Source organism: Dysidea avara, chromosome 3 (assembly GCF_963678975.1).
Source record: "Dysidea avara chromosome 3, odDysAvar1.4, whole genome shotgun sequence".
Taxonomy (NCBI): domain Eukaryota; kingdom Metazoa; phylum Porifera; class Demospongiae; order Dictyoceratida; family Dysideidae; genus Dysidea; species Dysidea avara.
In genome coordinates, this window is record NC_089274.1 from 49,091,133 (window position 1) to 49,112,485 (window position 21,353).

General features: G+C 37.2%; 1 protein-coding gene across 1 annotated transcript in view; it reads right to left on the minus strand.

Moving 5' to 3' along the window:
- Positions 1 to 652: 652 nt before the first annotated feature.
- The window catches only part of LOC136248588 (P-selectin-like), a 43,869-nt gene continuing 23,168 nt past the window's right edge, over positions 653 to 21,353 (minus strand). Inside the window, exons 7-16 of the mRNA XM_066040357.1 lie at positions 15,137 to 15,325; positions 14,888 to 15,079; positions 14,648 to 14,836; positions 14,411 to 14,599; positions 11,724 to 11,912; positions 11,472 to 11,663; positions 11,232 to 11,420; positions 10,995 to 11,183; positions 922 to 1,110; positions 653 to 861 (exon numbers count right to left, since the gene is read on the minus strand). Coding sequence (XP_065896429.1) covers positions 653 to 861; positions 922 to 1,110; positions 10,995 to 11,183; positions 11,232 to 11,420; positions 11,472 to 11,663; positions 11,724 to 11,912; positions 14,411 to 14,599; positions 14,648 to 14,836; positions 14,888 to 15,079; positions 15,137 to 15,325 — 1,916 coding nt within the window. The remainder of the gene's footprint in view (positions 862 to 921; positions 1,111 to 10,994; positions 11,184 to 11,231; positions 11,421 to 11,471; positions 11,664 to 11,723; positions 11,913 to 14,410; positions 14,600 to 14,647; positions 14,837 to 14,887; positions 15,080 to 15,136; positions 15,326 to 21,353) is intronic.

Sequence of the window (21,353 nt, forward strand, 5' to 3'; positions counted from 1 at the left end):
CACACATATTAGCTGGTTGATTGGTTGCTTGCCACAGGCTATTATACAGCTTGTAATAGGTATGGTAAATATCATTTGAATCACATGTCCTAATGATTTGTCTGATATGTACACCCTCACTATTGGGCTTACAGCCAGACTTATATTTAGGGAAATCACTCAGGCCCATGATACAACTATCACTTCACATACCTCTCTGACATGTGACCAATGTACCATCCCATGTTCCATTATACTGACACATTCTAGAGGTGCTACCACTCAGATCATAACCTTCAGAACAACTGAATCTACAGATGTCTTCGTATGAAGCCACCCCATCATCTCCCAACATACAATCAATCATTCCATTGTCAGGTTGATGGAGGTCAGGACAGGATACTATTAGTAAAGTTACATCACAGGTGAAATGATTTGTTTAACACCTACCTCTTGCACATGTTGTTGTCATACCACTCCAACTCCCATCACTCTGACAAGTCCTCATACTACTACCACTAACTTCATAACCACTGTTACATGTAAATGTGCACGTGTCCTCAAAGGAAGTCACCCCATCATCACCAAGTGAGAAGCTGATTGCTCCATTAGTAGGTTGAGAGAGTGGAACACAAGTAACTATTGATGAGTTGTTATATAACAACAGTGTACATTATATAATCATCAAACCTCTCCCACAAGTAGCTTCACTACCATTCCACCTTCCATCACTCAAACAAGTTCTACTATGACTACCACTGGTCAACTGGTATCCAGTATCACATGTAAAATTACATGTCACTTCATACACAACATCCTGGTTACTTCCACTTGAACAAGAAATAGTTCCATTAGCAGGATGATTGAGGGTTGGACAGGACACTAATAACATAACACAAACAAAGATAAACTACTTTACAACTAACAGGTGTTTCATCACACCTCTTGTACACATTGGTTCATCATTACTCCACATCCCAGTACTGAGACAGATACTTGAACTGTTACCTATTAGTTCAAAACCATCCACACAAGTGTATCGGCAGACATCTTGATATGATGTTGTTCCATCATCTCCATAGTCACAAGTGATCATTCCATGTTCAGGTTGAGGTAGTTCATCACAAGGAACTATAAAATAGAAGATGTCTTCAATTTCACAAGTATAAAACCATTCTCTTTTTTCCAGTCCTTAAGTTTACAAAAGTTGTATCAAAAGAAATATTATCATGAACCATAGTAGTGGTTCATAATAGCAATCACCTATTTTTGCCAAAATCCTAATAGAACACACACCTAAACACCACCTCAGGAAGCTGCCCAACCATAAAAGAAGCCTTAGAAGTTAAAGAAGCCTTAGAAGTTGATTTGGAAGAAGTTTGATCCACTGGAAAATATAAAGTCAAAAGCAACCAATAAAAGTACTTTTTTAAATAACTGAAATATGCCATTTTGTTCATTTTCATCATATTGTTATTATTACTAGGACTGTGTCACATACAACAACCTACCAATGGGACATGTACAAACAGTGCCGCCATAGCCAGCACTAGCTAGTGGAAAATATACACATACACGGGCAAGCGGTTTAATGGATATCTGACGATCACAACACTACAACTTTGAATTAAAATTTGACATGCACAAAAGCAAGTATGGCAGTGATACTAGTTGTATTGCATACTTGCATTGTATTGCTTACATTGTAGGTTTGAGATGTCTCTGAAGATGATTCAACCAAGAAGTGAGGTAATTCACGACAAGGTGGTGAAGACCAGCACAATCAGATTATGATTTCAATACAATATTATGGCACATTGATTACAGACCTTATTGCCACTTCCAGTAGCTAAAGACTGGTACATCAGTGGTGTGACAATGGCAAAGTGATGGGTACACACTATGGCATATGCATTCACAGCACACAGAAGATATTATATATTTGGACAGACAGCACAGCTGGTGTCAGTGCCCAGGAAAGACAGAATTACAACAGACAGCTTTACATTATTGTAGCTAGTAGTGCTAGTGTATCAAGTGAAGCAAAGCATTATTGACAAGGCTGAAGGTGGAAAATACTAATTCAGCTAGCATGCCAGGTGAAGGATGAAGCATTAATATGATCATGCCCTTGTGCTTTTTTTTCATATTGCACTCACGGCGGTGCTTTAACTAGTATATACCATGGCCACTTGGGATTTGCCTGATACACACACCTGTGCCCTCGGGCCGCAGTGGCCATGGTATATAACTATAAAAATAAATATACATGCATAAAGGCACTGCTTGGGGTTTAACTTGCACATTGCCCAGGAAATATCTTGATACTGCCTGGGCAAGATCATGGGAATGTGGTTTGCTCATGGCTTTGATACCGAACCAGTTCAAAGATACTTAACGTAATATATTAACTTACTTGCTATCCCAATAACGAAGTTAATAGGCTTAAAATGCAAATTAATAAAAAAATTTAAAAAACCGGATCCCATAATCACAGTTTTTCTGGTGTTGTGTGTAACAGGGTGAGTGTTCTGTATTTCTTTCCATATCAGATGAGTATGCCCAGAGTGATATATATATATAAATACTAGTTATTAAAAAATTAAAATTTTTAAAAGAAAGTAGGGATCGATACAATACACATGCTATAAAAAGTAAGGAAACAAGCTTACAGCTGAAATGAGAATGATCCATGCAACAAAAAGTAAGGAAACAAGTCAAACAAGATTAGATAACTACTTGCTAAAATGAGACACATTTTAATGCCTACCTTACCTTTTATAGCATGTGTATTGTATCGATCTCTATTTTCTTTTAAAACTTTCAATTTTTAAATAACTAGTTTGTTAACTTTTTATGCTAGCTAGCTAACTATATTGTACACAATCACATCCTTTCACTGAATTTTAACGCTATAGAATAGAATTCATGGCCTCCTAACTCTTCTTGATATTTTGCAGGGCTGGTCAGACAAAGTAATGGCTTGAGTCAGGTTACCACTAAATAGGGTTACTACTAAAGCTGCATGCAAAACTAAGCATGCATGCTTTTTAGGAGTCTGGATTTCCTCCATCTGGGACAAAATTCAAATAGCCACTCTGAAGAGTGTTTCAAGACAGAAATCAGTGGTTTATTTGATGACTGTTCTATTAGAGTATTTTATTGCTTATCTGTTCTATTAGAGTATATTGATCTGTACTGTTTATTCAGCGTAACCTACTATGGCCACTGCTGTAGTGGCCATATAGTGCCTTGTTTTTCCTTCTTTTTTCTCAACTATTTTCTCTTTGTTTTCCGCGTAGTACTTTTAGTTGTAGCTTTTTCCTTCGTTCCATTCAAAGACATGATTACCCCGCCAAAAACTAAACTGGTAAGACCATAAAGCAACTAGAAGATAGCGGCTCCTTGACTGCTACACCAGTTCATACTTGTCTTACGAGGGCACCTTCATTAAAATCACATGCAATAATCACGTGTTAAGGAAGTAATGTGCGCCACAACTATCAATTATCTTTCGGGAAGAAGGAAGGCCAATGAATGACGAACGTGAACAGCATGGTATAGTAGACAAAATGTAATCAAAACAACAGATTTGTGAATCTTCTGTCGTTCCTTTGGCTGTCTGAAATTTCTGGAGCTGTACACCTAGCGCTACGGGGTCTTATGGCAGGCAGGCAGGCAGGCAGGCAGGCAGGCAGGCAGGCAGGCAGGCAGGCAGGCAGGCAGGCAGGCAGGCAGGCAGGCAGGCAGGCAGGCAGGCAGGCAGGCAGGCAGGCAGGCAGGCAGGCAGGCAGGCAGGCAGGCAGGCAGGCAGGCAGGCAGGCAGGCAGGCAGGCAAATGAAATGCAGGTGAATTTCAAAAATTTTAAAATTCACTGTACATCGAAACAGTCAACTTTTCACTTCGTTTACCTAAGGTACGGCATCAATACAGCTGTACTAATACATTCCAGGTGGCTTTTTCTGGAAAAATGTATTGGAAGGTTGTTTTTAAAGTGCGAAGATTTACAAAGTCATATGATTTCTTACCAATCCCTACTTATTCAGTACTACCGTACTTAATGATATATAATATATATATGTAATAGTTATATCATGGGCACGAGTGCTTTGCCTGATATATAGGCACGTGCCCTGAGGGCCGCAGGCCTGAGGGCAAGTGCGTATATACAGGTAAAGCACAAGTGCCCATGGTATAACTAATATGTTCTACTTTAGCATGCAAACTCACCTAATGGGCGATATCCACAATGACATTTTCTGACGTCACAAAACAAAATGGCTGTGCTAGTGTGGGGACTTTGTACAGGAAGGTATTGGGAGAGATAGCGTTTCCCTATGATAGTGTTTATAAATTCGAAAAAGGGCAAAGGTGAGGCATACAGCAATGCAATAGAAATAAGCCTAGTTGTGTCCGAATTCAAAATTTTCGGTCTGTGTTCCTTGTTGGAGTATGTTTTGCATTGTTACGGTACGTGTACTACTTCTTACCTTTATTATCTCATGGTTCCAAGTGTAGAAAACTACAGACAACATTCATTTCAAATACTGCTTGCTAAAGTCTCCGAAGCCCCCACACTAACACAGCCATTTTGTCAATTATGACATCAAAATTTCGTCATTGCTGATATAGTCCACTGACAAAATCTTTAGTTGTTATACCCTTCTCTTATATAGGAAGCTGTGATTGTGGGATTGAATTTTGCTAAACAAGCTGCGATTGTGTGATTCAATTTTAATACATCAAACAGTAGTTTGATTTTGCTTTTGCTAATATAGTAATTTTAAGAGACTAGTGTTAATTATGTTTCTTTAATTACTACTTTTACAAAAGTAAAAAAAAAAAAAAAACGACTGTTGATGTATTAAAATTGAATTCCACCATCACAGCTTGTTTGGCAAAATTTCAATTCTACACTCATAGCTTGCTTGATTCCCTATAGTCCAGTAAGTGGCTTTTTTGGCTGAACCTTGCAATATGGTCTATAGTTTATTTTATGCTGCATAATATTTCTCCATACTATGGACTACTCAAAACCACCTGCTGGACCTCTGTCAGCATTGGGCAAAATGGGATATTAACTTAGGAAATTCTAGTATTTTGGTCATTCCATGCTAAATTTTCAAAGAAATTAAAATATTAACCCACTCTTTTCAAATTTCTTCAAAATTGGCACAAAGACAGTGCATCATGATTCAAAGTCATACACCAAATTTCATTTGATTCCTTTGATCACATTCTGTGTTATGCCTGTTTGCTTTACTGGCATTTTTACTGCATTTGTGATTGTACAATACTTCTAATGTTCTACTATACAGTGAAACCTGTCCATCTGGATCACTGTATAATAAGGTCACCTGATTTAAGCTGACCATTGTAACAGCCTCCTAATTGTGTCATTTGTGTCATTTGTGTCCACAGTGACTTTAACATGTTTAATGCAACCACCTCCTTAATAAGGCAGGCCTACAGAGGTGACCGGAATGAACACGTTCACTATTACTTTTATGCTGAGCAATAACTAAATGGTTTTAGATATAAGTAAATTGTCTAAGCTCTGTTTTCAACATCAGCTTCACTTTCTGCCTTGAATAGAGAACATGTAAAGTAGTAAATGATGGGATCCATGCCAAAATAGCCAAGCTGCAGACAGAATAGCCAAACTGTGAAGTAAATCACCAAGAAATTGCTCCAAAAATTAAAATTTCAGCTAGACCAATACTTTTTACTTTAAGTTTATAGCTAACTACAGTTATAGTACCACTACACTCTTTGCACAGCTTGACTGTTATGGATTTGTTGTACCCGAGCAGTGTCCCTGTCTACCACTGCATTCCATAGAACACCGGCTGTATATGTACATACATGTGCGCATTCAGCATGCACTATTATGAATTATTTGTAAAACTAAATTTGTACCGCATATGTGTGTGTATATGGCAGGCTGTTGCTGACCCCAATATATGCTGTTGATAAATGCCGATAGAAGAAATCATTAGTGGAGCAAATAGGTGGCAGTAGGAAAGACTTTTAAGTCAAATTTTGTTTATGCAATATAATGTGATGAATGCTCTTATAGGCTGGATTTGTGTCTTCCACATGCAATTCCCAATTGTATGAATAACTTTGTTTCTGAAATTTTTCTTCTTCCATTGCCCTATGTTATAGCTCAAAACTGACAAAATTTCAATCAATAACTTATTTCCAACCTAAATTAAGTTATGTATCATTAAAGTGGTAAAAATTGGTGTGTGGAAGACCTTTCTTGCAAATTCGGTTACAAAATGTACACTGAGCACTTTTACATCATTGAAAGTTCTCTCTTGCATGCCAAATTGTAAGGTTACCAAAATTCTCATGTAAAAGGAACAGCATTAAAGTGTAGGAGAATAGCACGCCTTAAAGAATTTGATTTGATGGCCATTTCAGTGAAAATAACAAAAGGTACAGCCAGAAGTGATTGAGCAGAAGTTAGTGAGAACAGACATAACTTCAGTACAAAGGGCATGCTATGATCTATTTACTGTACATAAAAAATATTGTTTAGGAGTAGCACACAGTCATACATACGTGCATGTGTATCCTATATAAAATATAGCTAGAGGCTCTCACAACACTATACTCTGGACACCTTAAGACTCCACTGTACTGTTCTTATTGGAAAGTTGTCCTGATCTCAGAGGCTTCAGAATAGTATGGTGAGAGCCTCTAGCTATATAAAATATAGCTAGAGGCTCCCACAATACCCCACTATACTGCTGTTATTAGAAAGTTGTCCTGATCTTACAGGCTTAATTGTATGTGTGTTTTATACAAATGGAACCTTAGACAAAATAATATTCTAGTTATCACGGTGTCCACATTTCAGGGTATATAGGGGGTTACAAGAGGCAGCTACTGTACTGCATGGATACCACATATGATGCCCCAAAGAAGGCATAACTTCCATTATTTCTTGAAAACAAGCTAAGTGAGCTAGAAGATAGTGTAACAGGTGTGAAGAATCTAAACACCAGGCAGTTAATAAGCATAGATGAAAAACACACATATGCTATTTACTGTATAGTGAGTGCTTTGTGACATACTCTGCAAGTATATAGCAAGTGCTAGTTATTGAGCTTACCTTTGATGATCTACATACATGTACATTAACTTCTTTATGTATATAAAACTCATTAGCACCAATGTTATGGAACATTTTGTAATACTGCACCTGATAAATTGTTTGCACTTCATGTACTTTAGCTGGAGAAAGGGTACATTAACTGAGCTTTTCCACTCCAGCAAAACCAAAAAGAGGCAAATCATTATTACCGAGACACTTGATTCTATCATGATTTAGAAGCATTCAACAGGAAAATGGCAGAATTAAATTTCCTACCAGAAAACTGTGTTTGTTATAAAAGTAATGGTAACCATTATAGTATAGCTAAGCTGAAACAAACATTTTTTTAATAAGCAGACTAAAGAAAGTCAAGAGAAAAATGTGACTGGGCCTGTGAATAAAGGGAATGTGGGCACATAAAATTTTCCTACTTTTCGAACTTTAATCGCCCATAACTTTATGTACCAATGTACTATAGCTTTGAAAATTTTTAGCAGGTTCTCAGCAATTGATTGGCTTTATAATACAAGTAGCAGGATGCAAATATGTTACTCCAATACTGAGTTACGTCCTGTTGTGTGACAAGGTGTAGTTTGTGCCAGCAGGGCCTATGACAGTCATTGAGACATACGTAACTACAGTATGCATGACGATTCCTTCAGGGGTTTATGGGACTATTTAATTATTCAGTTTTTTCTGACCTCAGATTTGTTAAATGGCCAGGTTATCAAACAGTTTTGGGTAAAACTGAAACCCACAGAAGCTAATTTGTGAAATTTGTATGGTTGCTATGCAGCTAATTAAACTTTGGTTGCTATGGCAAAATGCCCAAGGCTGACGCTTGTCCAGCAGGTGGAATATTGTTTTAGGTATACAGGACAATCCAAAAGTGCATTAAAATAAACTATAGACCATTTTGCAAACTTCACCCTGCTGTCTACCAGACTACTATATAAGAGAAGAGAAATAACAGTATAACATCAAAGAAATCTAATGATTTCTAAATATAGTGTGCACTCCTATTAGGTGTGCAATCAGGGGCGTGGCTAGGATTTTTTGGAGGGGCTTCCAACAGCAGTATTGAGTTACCAGAAGCAGGGTCTGGGGGTGCAGCCCCCCAGCTGCTGAGAGACTTTCAATATTTTAATGAATTAAAACTCAGCAAATCGCAATATTTTATGCAAAAAAGTACATTAATTATAAGTGCTCCTGGGATGAAGCTAGTGCTACCTAGTGGAAACAGACAGCATAACACATAGAGACACATATAGTAATCTGTAAGTGATAGTTATATCACTGGTAAAGGAACCATAAATCCACTGATACTAATGGAATCATAACACAAGTGGTAAATTACTGGAGTTCTATATCTTTAAACACTGCACACCAAAGCCATAGCAGTAAGCTCAGTTTTGCATTTAATGTTAGAATGTTTGAAAAACTTCACTAATGAAGTTCCTTAACATATGACTATTTACATGCATGTTCTATTAGAGTATACCTGACTGCTCTATTAGAGTATATACCTGACTGCTCTATTAGAGTATATCGATCTTTTAAACAAGTTTTGAAGAGGGCTCATGTTACCTCTAAATCCTTCCCTGAGAGATGAATGCAAGCTTTATCAATTGTTGTGCTGTGCCATACACTATATGTTTACTCACTCATTTTGTCCTGCCACACTAAATGGTGTGTTAGGGTCCTGCTGTAAACTCAGACGTCTAAATTTTTACAGGGGGGATCCCTTGGAGCCCTCCCTCCCTATGCCCCTGGCAATGTCTCGAGTTAATGAGATATACACACTGGTAGCAGTGCGTATATCTTGTTAAGGCAGTGTGTGTAACTTGTTTCAATTTTGAGCCAGTGCAATGTGATATATGTGCACAGGCTTTCCTTTGATCTGAGGTGTGAAAGTGGTATATATATATATATATAAAGAACTTTGTGTGGGAGGATCAAATCAAAACAGTATTCTTTATTTGGCATACAAGCACAATTATTCTATATTGGGCAGTTATAGAACACTTTATAGACCCACAGTTCTATATCAGGTAGTTATAGAACTGTCATGCCTATTTGCAGGCTAATAGCCTGTTTTGAATGAGTGACACTCATTCTTGGCCAGTAATGAAGTTTATTCTCATATGGCCTTTAGTAAACTTAGGAAAAGTTTTTAAATGACATAACAGGGATGTAGCCAGGATTTTTCAAGGGTGGTTTCCAACTGCAATACAAAGCCCCCAGCCATTGAGAGACATTGATGTTCAAAACTCAACAGATTGCTATATTTCACAGATGAATTAGTACATTAATGTGATAATATATCAGTTACATTATGATTCTTGGAAACAACCAGCTAGTAGGGATACACATATACTGACATAAATCAGACATGCCTGTATGAGTGCAGACATGAACAAGACATGAATGACTTATGGTCAATCAAAATATAATTTTGAATTCTAACAATGTGTGTTATACGCCTATATAAGTGCATGATGTAAATACATGAGGTCTATCTATTCCCATGACTACTTACTGCAATGGTCTACAAATATTCCCATATCAATGAGAAACCCTGAAAGTCAACATTCTCTAACAATTAAGTTCCTACTCACATTAATAAACCTAGCAATACACAGATATTTCTTGACAGCTCTATTAGAGCATAGCTGACTGCTCTATTAGAGTATCTCAGTCTTTCGTAAAAAAAACTTTACACTGTAGATCTTACCCAAAGAGATGAATTTAAGTTATATGTTACTATAAATTGTTGTGTTGTACTGAATGCTGTTATTCACTAACTTTTCTGTTGCAAAACTTATTGGGTGTTAGGGTTCCTGCTAAAAACTTAGAGGAATTTCTATTTCAAAGGGAGGTTTCCTATAACCGTTGGGAAAAATTATCTACATGCCTACATAACAGCACCAAAACAGTTGTAAGGCCACTAAACAATTTTTTTGTGATATCCATATAGATGTACAAGTTAAGCTGGATTCTGAAAAAAAAAGCTAAAAGTAGATGTTTTCTCTTAAGAGAATTAACATTTCAGCATAAAAGTGACATTATAGGTATCAACAACAGACACATGTGGCTTGGCTCCATTACAAGTTCAAGAAAAAGTTGTACTACATTTTGTGGCTTTACCCGGCATAGGCAATGGTGATAATGTAGATTAACCGTAAATTAGTGCTGAAACAATTATTTGGTTAGTTGACTATTCAGTCGGCATGACACTATTCGATTTGTCAATACACTATTTGAAAAATTGTTAGCACTTTGTACACTGCATTCAGATGAAATAGCCAGTCTTGAACGGATTGTGAATGAAGTGATGTATGTATCTATGCTGTAAAAAATTCTATTTTGGAAAAGATAGAAATAGCTTTTAGGCTATACCTTGCTCCCTAACAAAAGGTTTCAGTACTTATTCAATAGAAGTATAAGCTTAAAGAATAATCTAATATTCGGTCATTTTGTTTGCAACTATTCGAATAGTAAAAATTGCTATTCGTTTCAGCACTACCATAAGTATTGTGTTAGACATTTGAATGAAAAGGTTACTATAATTACATCCACAAAATAATTGTTAAATATTTTTGAACAATCAGCTTAATGCATACATATAGGACTTGTCCATTCATAAACAAATGTAGCTGTATACAAACGATAACCAAGTTTCTTTGCATAACTATTAAAATAAATCCAGTGATGGCACACATATTGGCTTGGTTGATTGGTTGTTTTCCACAGGCTATTCAATAGGCATGGAACATATCATTTGAATCACATGTCCTCATGATTTGTCTGATAAAAGCACCCTCACTGTTGGGCTTACAACCAAACTTGGGTTAATTTACATATCAGGCAAATCACTCAGGCCCATGATACAACTATCACTTCACATACCTCTCTGACATGTGACCAATGTACCATCCCATGTTCCATTATACTGACACATTCTAGATGTGTTACCACTCAGATCATAACCTTCAGCACAACTGAATCTGCAGGTGTCTTGGTATGAAGCCACCCCATCATCTCCCAACATACAATTAATCATTCCATTATCAGGTTGATGGAGGTCAGGACAGGATACTATTAGTAAAGTTACATCACAGGTGAAATTATTTGTTTAACACTCACCTCTTGCACATGTTGTTGTCACACCACTCCAACTTCCATCACTCTGACAACTTCTCAAATTACTACCTCTAACTTCATAACCACTGTTACATGTAAATGTGCATGTGTCCTCAAAGGAAGCCACCCCATCATCACCAAGTGAGCAGCTGATTGCTCCATTAGTAGGTTGAGAGAGTGGAACACAACCAACTATTGAGGAATTGTTATTTAACAACAGTGTACATTATATAATCAACAAACCTCTCCCACAAGTAGCTTCACTACCATTCCACCTTCCATCACTCAAACAAGTTCTACTATGACTACCACTGGTCAACTGGTATCCAGTATCACATGTAAAATTACATGTCACTTCATACACAACATCCTGGTTACTTCCACTTGAACAAGAAATAGTTCCATTAGCAGGATGATTGAGGGTTGGACAGGACACTAATAACATAACACAAACAAAGATAAACTACTTTACAACTAACAGGTGTTTCACCACACCTCTTGTACACCTTGATTCATCACTACTCCATATCCCAGGACTGAGACAAGTCCTTGAGCTGTTACCTATTAGTTCAAAACCATTCACACAAGTGTATTGGCAGACATCTTGATATGATGTTGTTCCATCATCTCCATAGTCACAGGTGATCATTCCATGTTCAGGTTGTGGCAGTTTATCACAAGGAACTGTAAAAATGTTAATCAAACGGTATTACCGTACCGTTTAAGTAGGGGTCCCCCAAAAATTTTGTGCCACACAAAATTCCACTTTTGTAAATCATCCTAGAGACATCTTACAAGATGAAAATCACCTTTACGGAATAGTAGATGAAAATCACCTACTAGTCTAATATAATATTCCTTATTTTCATAGGTGGTGGGGGGGGGCTAGGGGGCTGAAGCCCCTGAGAACGATATCACGCAAAATTACCCTTCTTGGAGTGGGGCTGAAAATCGTGATAAAGATCGATATACTCTAATAGAATGCTCAAATACCCTAATAGAGCAGTCAAGGCCTTCATAAAAAACGTGTTCCTAAAAGTAGCTTAACCCCCCCTCCCGAAAAAGGTTGCCCCTAGTACAGCAGGAATTGAACCAGGTACCTCTTACTTTAAGAGTTGGTGTCTTACCACTGTATCAAGTGTTTCCAGGTGGCTATAGGCTGTTTTGTACTGCATATAAATGCTATATGTTCATTAACCCTGTAGTCAACAGTTAAAAGCTTTGCCAAAAAGTTTTAAACTGGCAAATAGCCTGTTTTGACTAAAAGTTGGTGTTTTAGTTAAAATGCTTTAAATTGTACCTATAAAATTGCTATAAATATATTTAGCTGAAAGCTAAAATGGCTACTTTTTCTTTGATCCCTAATCCAACTTGAAATTCCTAATTTTTCCTTCTACTTGTTTATATAAATGCTCTAGTATACTTGACAGCTCTATATGAGTGTATAGCTGACTGCTTTATTAGAGTATCTCAATCTTTTGTAATAAAACTTACAATAGTAGAACCTGTCCTAAGAGATGAATTTAATTACTTGTGCCATACTGTATGCTGTCTTTTCTGCTGCCAAACTTATTGGGTGTTAGGGTTCCTGCAAAAAACTTAGGAATCGCTATTTCAAAGGGAGGTTTCTTGAAATCTGGGCATGATTCCTTCTACTTGGGTCACTGTCCCATTGACTTTGAGGGAAAGAGGTGTGTTAATGAGGGATGGTCTGCCCTTCGCCAACTCCTGCAGCAACATGTCACTAACACTTGACTGTTATGTATGTATTTTTGTATGCAGCCATCATGTATTTGATGTGCGTACTGTATTTGATACCGTAAAAAAAATGCTGGGAAAACTCTATCTGCATGCTTGCATAACAACGCTAAAACAGTTGTAAATTCATTAAGCCACACTTTTTGTGATATCTGTATAGTATGTACAAGTTGAGCTGGCAGCTAAAATGAAACATGCATTGTCTACTCAAAAGAAATAATATTTCAGCCAACCAGATGATTAAAGGTGACAGAAAAGGTGTCGTTTGGCTCCATTACAAGTTCAACAGAGTGTTGTAATAGACATTACACTTTTGGCTTCCTCACAGGAAATGTATGGTGAAAATTTAGGTTGACCGTAATATTGTGTCAGGCATTTGAACTAGGGCTGTGCGATAATGAAAATACCTATATCTTCGATAATGAAGACCAATTTTATCTCGATAATGATTTTATCTTGATCAATAATGAGTGATCTGCACAAAAAAATATAATTACACTTTCATACATTAGTATACAGGTGTACAGACCATCTAAGGATAGTTTAGCAAATAGCTGTACATTAAAAGTAATTTAAAACAGTCTATAAGTTGAATTGGCAAGAGAGTAGAGACAATTCCATAAACATGTCATCCGAATATTTTTGGAATTTAAAAAAAAATTACGGAAGTTTACTATCATCTCAATAGTAAAAAAACTGTTATCTTTATCATGATAATAGAAAATTATCTTGATAAGCATTTTATCTAAATTATCTGTCAGCACTAATTTGACCAAAAAGTATTTTTAGTGAGTCAAGCAGTGCTACAAATGAACCAAATTTCAAGACCTGCATCCATAAATGTTTTTGAAGATCATACATACTATGGAGGTTATCCATTTGACGACATGCTAAATATTTACCATATAATTAAAGGATACCTTCGTGAATGCATGAGTTACAAGCTGAAGAACACTGGTGAAAATAAGAAGCTATTATGTTATTCATTGCTTAGCAGTATTGCTTTACAACAGGTCATTGAACTCCAGCTGCTTGTAAGCTTGTACCGCAGAGTCACAATTGAAAAAAAGTTTCGTTTTCTTGAACGGGTACCATTGATTTTTGCCTCAAAAAACATGGTGTCTAGTAACTGTTACCAACTTAAACATATAACCTCTATAGAAGCAAACGTAGCTATATACAAATGATAACCAATTTTTTTATAAAATGAATCCAGTGATGGCACACATATTGGCTTGGTTGATTGGTTGCTTGCCACAGGCTATTATTATACAGCTTGCAATAGGTATGGTAAATATCATTTGAATAACATGTCTTCATGATTTGTCTGATATGTACACCCTCACTGTTGGCATACAGCCAAGCTTGGGTGTACATATCAGGCAAATCACTCAGGCCCATGATACATCTATCCCCTTACATACCTCTATGACATGTGACCAATGTACCATCCCATATTCCATTATTCTGACACATTCTAGAGGTGCTACCACTCAGATCATAACCTTCAGAACAACTAAATCTGCAGATGTCTTGGTATGAAGCCACCCCATCATCTCCCAACATACAATTAATCATTCCATTGTCAGGTTGATGGAGGTCAGGACAGGATACTATTAGTAAAGTTACATCACAGGTGAAATGATTTGTTTAACACCTACCTCTTGCACATGTTGTTGTCACACCACTCCATTTTCTATCACTCTGACAACTCCTCAAATTACTACCACTAACTTCATAACCACTGTTACATGTAAATGTGCATGTGTCCTCAAAGGAAGTCACCCCATCATCACCAAGTGAGCAGCTGATTGCTCCATTAGTAGGTTGAAAGAGTGGAGTACAAGGAACTATTGATGAGTTGTTATTTAACAACAGTGTACATTAAATAATCACCAAACCTCTCCCACAAGTAGCTTCAGTACCATTCCACCTTCCATCACTCAAACAAGTTCTACTATGACTACCACTGGTCAACTGGTATCCAGTATCACATGTAAAATTACATGTCACTTTATACACAACATCCTGGTTACTTCCACTTGAACAAGAAATAGTTCCATTAGCAGGATGATTGAGGGTTGGACAGGACACTAATATAACACAAACAAAGATAAACTACTTTACAACCAACAGGTGTTTCACCACACCTCTTGTACACATTGGTTCAACATTACTCCACATCCCAGTACTGAGACAAGTCCTTGAGCTGTTACCTATTAGTTCAAAACTATCCACACAAGTGTATCGGCAGACATCTTGATATGATGTTGTTCCATCATCTCCATAGTCACAGGTGATTATTCCATGTTCAGGTTGTGGTAGCTCATTACAAGGAACTAAATGCATCATTAACAAAAGTATTATCTAATCCAAAACAGTCAAGCTGTAAAAAAAGTGTGCGGCCCTCAGAAAGGCTATGGTGAAAAAAGATGTGAAATCCAAGGTGGCGGCCAAGAAATGGCTGTGATGGTAGGTTAGTGGTAAAAATTTTAATAATGACAATTCAGGTGAATTTTTGTGCCGCTTCACAAAAATTCACCTGAATTGTCGTTATTAAAATTTTTACTACTAACCTACCATCACAGCCATTTCTTGGCCGCCACCTTGGATTTCACATCTTTTTTCACCATAGCCTTTCTGAGGGCCGCACACTTTTTTTACAGCTTGACTGTTTTGGATTAGATTTCATTTCTTTTTGTATTTGTATACCCCAAAGCCGGCCTATGGCCAGCTTTGGGACTTTTTTAACCTATGTTTTTTTCTTTACTACAGGAAGAAGAAAAGATGAAGTAGATGTACTTTAAATATTTTATCAGTAAATGTACAAATTATATATATATATAATACATATGTGACCGGACTTGCGAAAAGGGGTCCAATTTGCCAACTTTGACAATTGATAACTTCAGATTGGAAAGAGCTATTGCCTTGATATTTGGGCAGTGGTGAGCACCACTATAGCTGAATACATGGTGAAATGTTCAGGTTAATAATTATGTTACTTGAACACTGAGTTATGGTCTCCAACATTTACGGAATTGGATGTGTGTGGAAGACCCCTTTTCGCAAATCCGGTCACATATATTGATTACAGAAATCTCCATGGTGGTTTCTTTGTAACTGAACACTCTACAAGGTGACTTCTTCTAATTGCTCTCTCTACAGGGTGAATTGTTTGTAGCTGAACGATCTACAAGGTAACTTCTTCTAGCTGATCTCTCTACAGGTGATGTGTTTGTAGCTGAATTTTGTATAGGTGATTTGTTTGCAGCTGAGCTCTTTACGGAATGGTTTCTTTGTAGCTGAACTCTCTAAAAGGTAACTTCTTCTAACTGATCTTTCTACAGGGCAATTTGTTTCTGGCAGAATTTTCTACAGGGTGATTTCTTTGCAGCTGAACTCTCTACATGGTGGTTTCTTTGTAGCTGAACTCTCTACAAGGTAATTTCTTCTAGCTGATCTCTCTACAGGGTGATTTGTTTGTAGCTGAACTATCTACAAGGTAATTTCTTCTAGCTGATCTCTCTACAGGGCGATTTGTTTGTAGCTGAATTCTGTACAAGTGATTTGTTTGCAGCTGAGCTCTTTACAGAATAGTTTCTTTGTAGCTGAACTCTCTACAGGGTGATTTGTTTGTAGCTGAAATCCCTACAAGGTAACTTCTTCTAGCTGATCTCTCTACAGGGTGATTTGTTTGTAGCTGAACTCTCTACAGGTGATTTGTTTGTAGCTGAGCTCTACAAGGCGATACTTCTAGGTGATTTCTCTACAGGATTCCTTGTTTCTAACTGAACTCTCAACAGGGTGATCTGTTCATAGCTGAACTTTCTACTGGGTGATTTGTTTGCAGCTGAACTCTCTAAATGGTGGTTTCTTTGTAGCTGAACTCTCTACAATGTGACTTCTTCTAGCTGAACTCTCTACAAGGTGACTTGTTTCTAGCTGATCTCTCTACAGGGTGACTTGTTTCTAGCTGAACTCTCTACAGGTGATTTGTTTGTAGCTGAACTCTCTACATGGTGGTTTCATTGTAGCTGAACTCTCTACAAGGTAACTTCTTCTAGCTGATCTTTTTCACTGCATATTTGTTTGTAGCTGAGTTCTCTACAGGGTGATTTGTTTGCAGCTGAACTCTCTACATGGGAGTTTCATTGTAGCTGAACTCTCTACAATGTGACTTCTTCTAGCTGAACTCTCTACAGGGTGACTTGTTTCTAGCTGAACTCTGTACAGGTGATTTGTTTGCAGCTGAACTCTCTACATGGTGGTTTCTTTGTAGCTGAACTCTCTACAAGGTAACTTCTTCTAGCTGATCTTTCTACAGGGTGATTTGTTTGTAGCTGAATTCTCTACAGGGTGATTTATTTGCAGCTTAACTCTCTACAAGGTGACTTCTTCTAGCTGAACTCTCTACAGAGTGATTGATTTTTTTTGCAGTTGAACTCTCTACATGGTGGTTTCTTTGTAACTTAACTCTCTACAGGGTGATTTGTTTGTAGCTGAACTCTCTACAGGGTGATCTGTTCATAGCTGAACTCCCTATAAAGTAACTTCTTCTAGCTAATCTTTCTACAGGGCGATTTGTTTGTAGCTGAGTTCTCTACAGGGTGATTTGTTTGCAGCTGAACTCTACATGGTAGCTTCTTTGTAGCTCTACAATGTTACTTCTTCTAGCTGAACTCTCTACAAGGTGACTTGTTTCTAGCTGATCTCTCTACAGGGTGACTTGTTTCTAGCTGAACTCTCTACAGGTGATTTGTTTGCAGTTGAACTCTCTACATGATTGTTTCTTTGTAGCTGAACTCTCTACAAGGTAATTTCTTCTAGCTGATCTCTCTACAGGCCGATTTGTTTGTAGCTGAACTCTCTACATGATGGTTTCTTTGTAGCTGAACTCTCTACAAGGTGATTTCTTCTATAGCTGATCTTTCTACAGGGTGATTTGTTTGTAGTTAAACTCTCTACACGATAGATTCTTTGTAGCTGAACTCTCTACAAGGTAATTTCTTCTATAGCTGATCTTTCTACAGGGTGATTTGTTTGTACCTGAACTATCTACATGATGGTTTCTTTGTAGCTGAACTCTCTACAAGGTAACTTCTTCTAGCTGATCTCTCTACAGGACAATTTGTTTGTACCTGAACTCTCACATGATTGTTTCTTTGAAGCTGAACTCTCTACGAGGTGATTTCTTCTAGCTGATCTTTCTACAGGGTGATTTGTTTGTAGCAGAACTCTCTACAAGGAAACTTCTTCTAGCTGATCTCTCTACAGGGAGATTTGTTTGTAGCTGAACTCTCTATACATGATTTGTTTGCGGCTGAATTCTCTACATGATGGTTTCTTTGTAGCTGAACTCTCTACAAGGTAACTTCTTCTAGCTGATCTCTTTACAGGGTGAATTGTTTGTAGCAGAACGATCTACAAGGTAACTTCTTCTTACTTATCTCTCTACAGGGTGATTTGTTTGTAGCTGAACTTTTTACAAGGAAACCTCTTTTAACTGAGCTCTGTACAGGGTGAATTGTTTGTAGCTGAACTATCTACAAGGTAACTTCTTCTAGCTGATCTCTCTACAGGATGATTTGTTTGTAGCTGAACTATCTACAAGGTAACTTCTTCTAGCTGATCTCTCTACAGGGTGATTTGTTTGTAGCTGAATTCTGTATAGGTGATTTGTTTGCAGCTGAGCTCTTTACAGAATGGTTTCTTTGTAGCTGAACTCTCTACAAGGTAACTTCTTCTAGCTGATGTATCTACAGGGTCACTAGTTTGTAGCTGAATTCTCTACATGGTGGTTTCTTTGTAACTGAACTATCTACAAGGTGACATCTTCTAGCTGATCTTTCAACAGGGTGATTTGTTTGTATCTGAACTCTCTACAAGAAATCTTCTTCTAACTGATGTTTTAACAGGGTGAATTGTTTGTAGCTGAACTCTCTACAGGGTGATTTGTTTGTAGCTGATCTCTATACAGGTTACTTATTTCTAACTGATCTCTTTAATTCTGTTCAGGGTGACTGCTCTATTAGAGTATCTCGATCTCGCACTTGCTACACCAAGTTGGATTTCGTGTTATAACTCCGTGGATTTAAGTCTGATTCTTCTACACCATTGAAGGGCCTTTCTAAGATGATAACTCCATCTGTACAGCGATTTTGAAAGCATTACCCCAAGCGGTTTACCTGGTAGGCGTGGCAAGCATAATAATAATAATAATAATAAAATAAAAATATTAAAAATTAGCTAATCTCGATTGCGTAATTGTTACACACTGTTGATTTTTTCGCTGTATCTTCCTGGTTTTTAGCTCGATTTCTTTCAAACCACAAAAGGTTTGAGGTTCAATAGTTAACCTATTCACCCACCGATTTTCAGCTTCTTCCTATACGCGGTTTACCCTGTAGGCGTGACAACATATTGGTGTTATTTTTCGTGCATAATCGCTCATAACTCTTTGTCTGTTTATGGTATTCCAGCCAAAGTTGGTACCGAGATGCGCCTATATACCCCCCTTCTGTGTGCCAAATTTCAAGGCAATCGGATAACGCGTTCGAGTTTTATAGCAGTTTTTGTAAGTGTGCGACAAGAAAAAGAAAAATAAGAAGAAGAAGAAGAAGAAGAAGAAGAAGAAAAAAAAAACGAAGAAACTCAGCCAATTTTTGAAGTCGCATATCTCGGGAACGCGCGAAGCGATTTCGCTCAAATTTGGAATGTAGAGTGCTGCAGTTGGGGGGGCATGTCCACAACAAAAATCGTCTTGTTTCATCAAGGAAGCACAGAGCTACGGAGGTGCAAAAATTGCGTTTTCTTTCTTCCTGTCAATATACTCACGGGTGTTACGCGCCGGCTTCTTGGGCCGCACGACACACTACCGTGTGTCTTGATACCATTAATTCATTTTGCATTTTCACAAGCATGCTAACTATCTCTTTTTACAAATGACTAGCTCTTCCCTTAAACACAGTGAAGTGTAAGAATTTTATTTTAGTCGTGTGTATTATATTAAATCATAAGCCATGCTTCATTGTAGTATAGCGGCACAACCAAAAAATCGTGCACTGTTTCATAAAACCATGAAAGTTTCCACATAAATAGTACTCCTCAATACATGTATTTTTAGATATAGTGCCATCGCTGATTTGACCTTTGATGACCTTTACAGCTATTTTTGTGCAGAAAATTGATCATTTTTGTCTTTAACTCCCTGAGGCAGTAATTAACTTGTTATAACATGGTACCAAAATAAAGATCTTGCTGATAGAAACAACTTGGTTTTTATTTGAACTTTGAAGTGAATAGGTGATTTTCATTCTTCTAAGTTATGAGTATTTTTATTAGCTGCAAAATTTGATAAATTTATGCATAATTATTTTCCCACAGGTAATTCACACCCCAAGGGCAGGTAAATTTACCAAATTTTGCAGCTAATAAAAATGACCATAACTTTGTAATGAAATCACTTATTGACTTCAAATAAAAACCAAATTGTTTCTATCAGCAAGGTCTTTATTTTGGTACCATGTTTCAACAAGTTAATTACTGCCTCAGGGAGTTAAAGACGAAAATGGTCAACTTTCTGCACAAAAATGGCTGAAAAGGTCACCAAAGGCCAACTCAGCGATGACACTATATCTAAAATTACATGTCATGAGGAGTGTACTACTATTTATGTGGAAAGTTTCATGGTTTTATGAAACACACAATATTGCCAATTTTGGGGGCTACACTGTTATACTATTAGCCAATACTAGTAACTAAGGTCTGATACTCTAATAGAACAGTCACATTTCATAAAAACTGCAAGTATCTACTAAATAATATTATCTCTGTTACAACACAATGAAAATGATCTAAAATACTTTTTGAGCTAAAATCTGAAAATTGTCTGAGGGAAATGCCCCACTTCCTCCTAGAATTGTCATCCATGTCTGCTGTATGCCTTAATCTCCTCTTTGTAACTTTTATTGTTGTTAAAGTTGTTTTTGGCCTGCTCTACCACCCATTGTATCAAAAGATAGTCTATGCTCCAAACACAAGCTACTATGAGTAGAAGTGCCTCAATCAAAATTGTAAACAATGAGTAAACTTCTACCATACTTTAGACCTTTTTGTGGTGGATTTGGTGGGTTTTGGAGGTGTCTAAGTTACTTAGACCCTTTTCATGTTTATTACATGCACCTGCACTGGTAGCTAACACTGGCAATCCATGCATCAATTAATTTTAAACCAGTAACTGTTGTTATGGGTGGAGTGATGGCTTGTTTCTACTAATTAACTATACATTTCTCTGTTACAAGCAGCTGTCAACAGTGTTAAGGTATAATAACCACAGAAAGGGTCTAAATAAGTTAGACTTCAGAC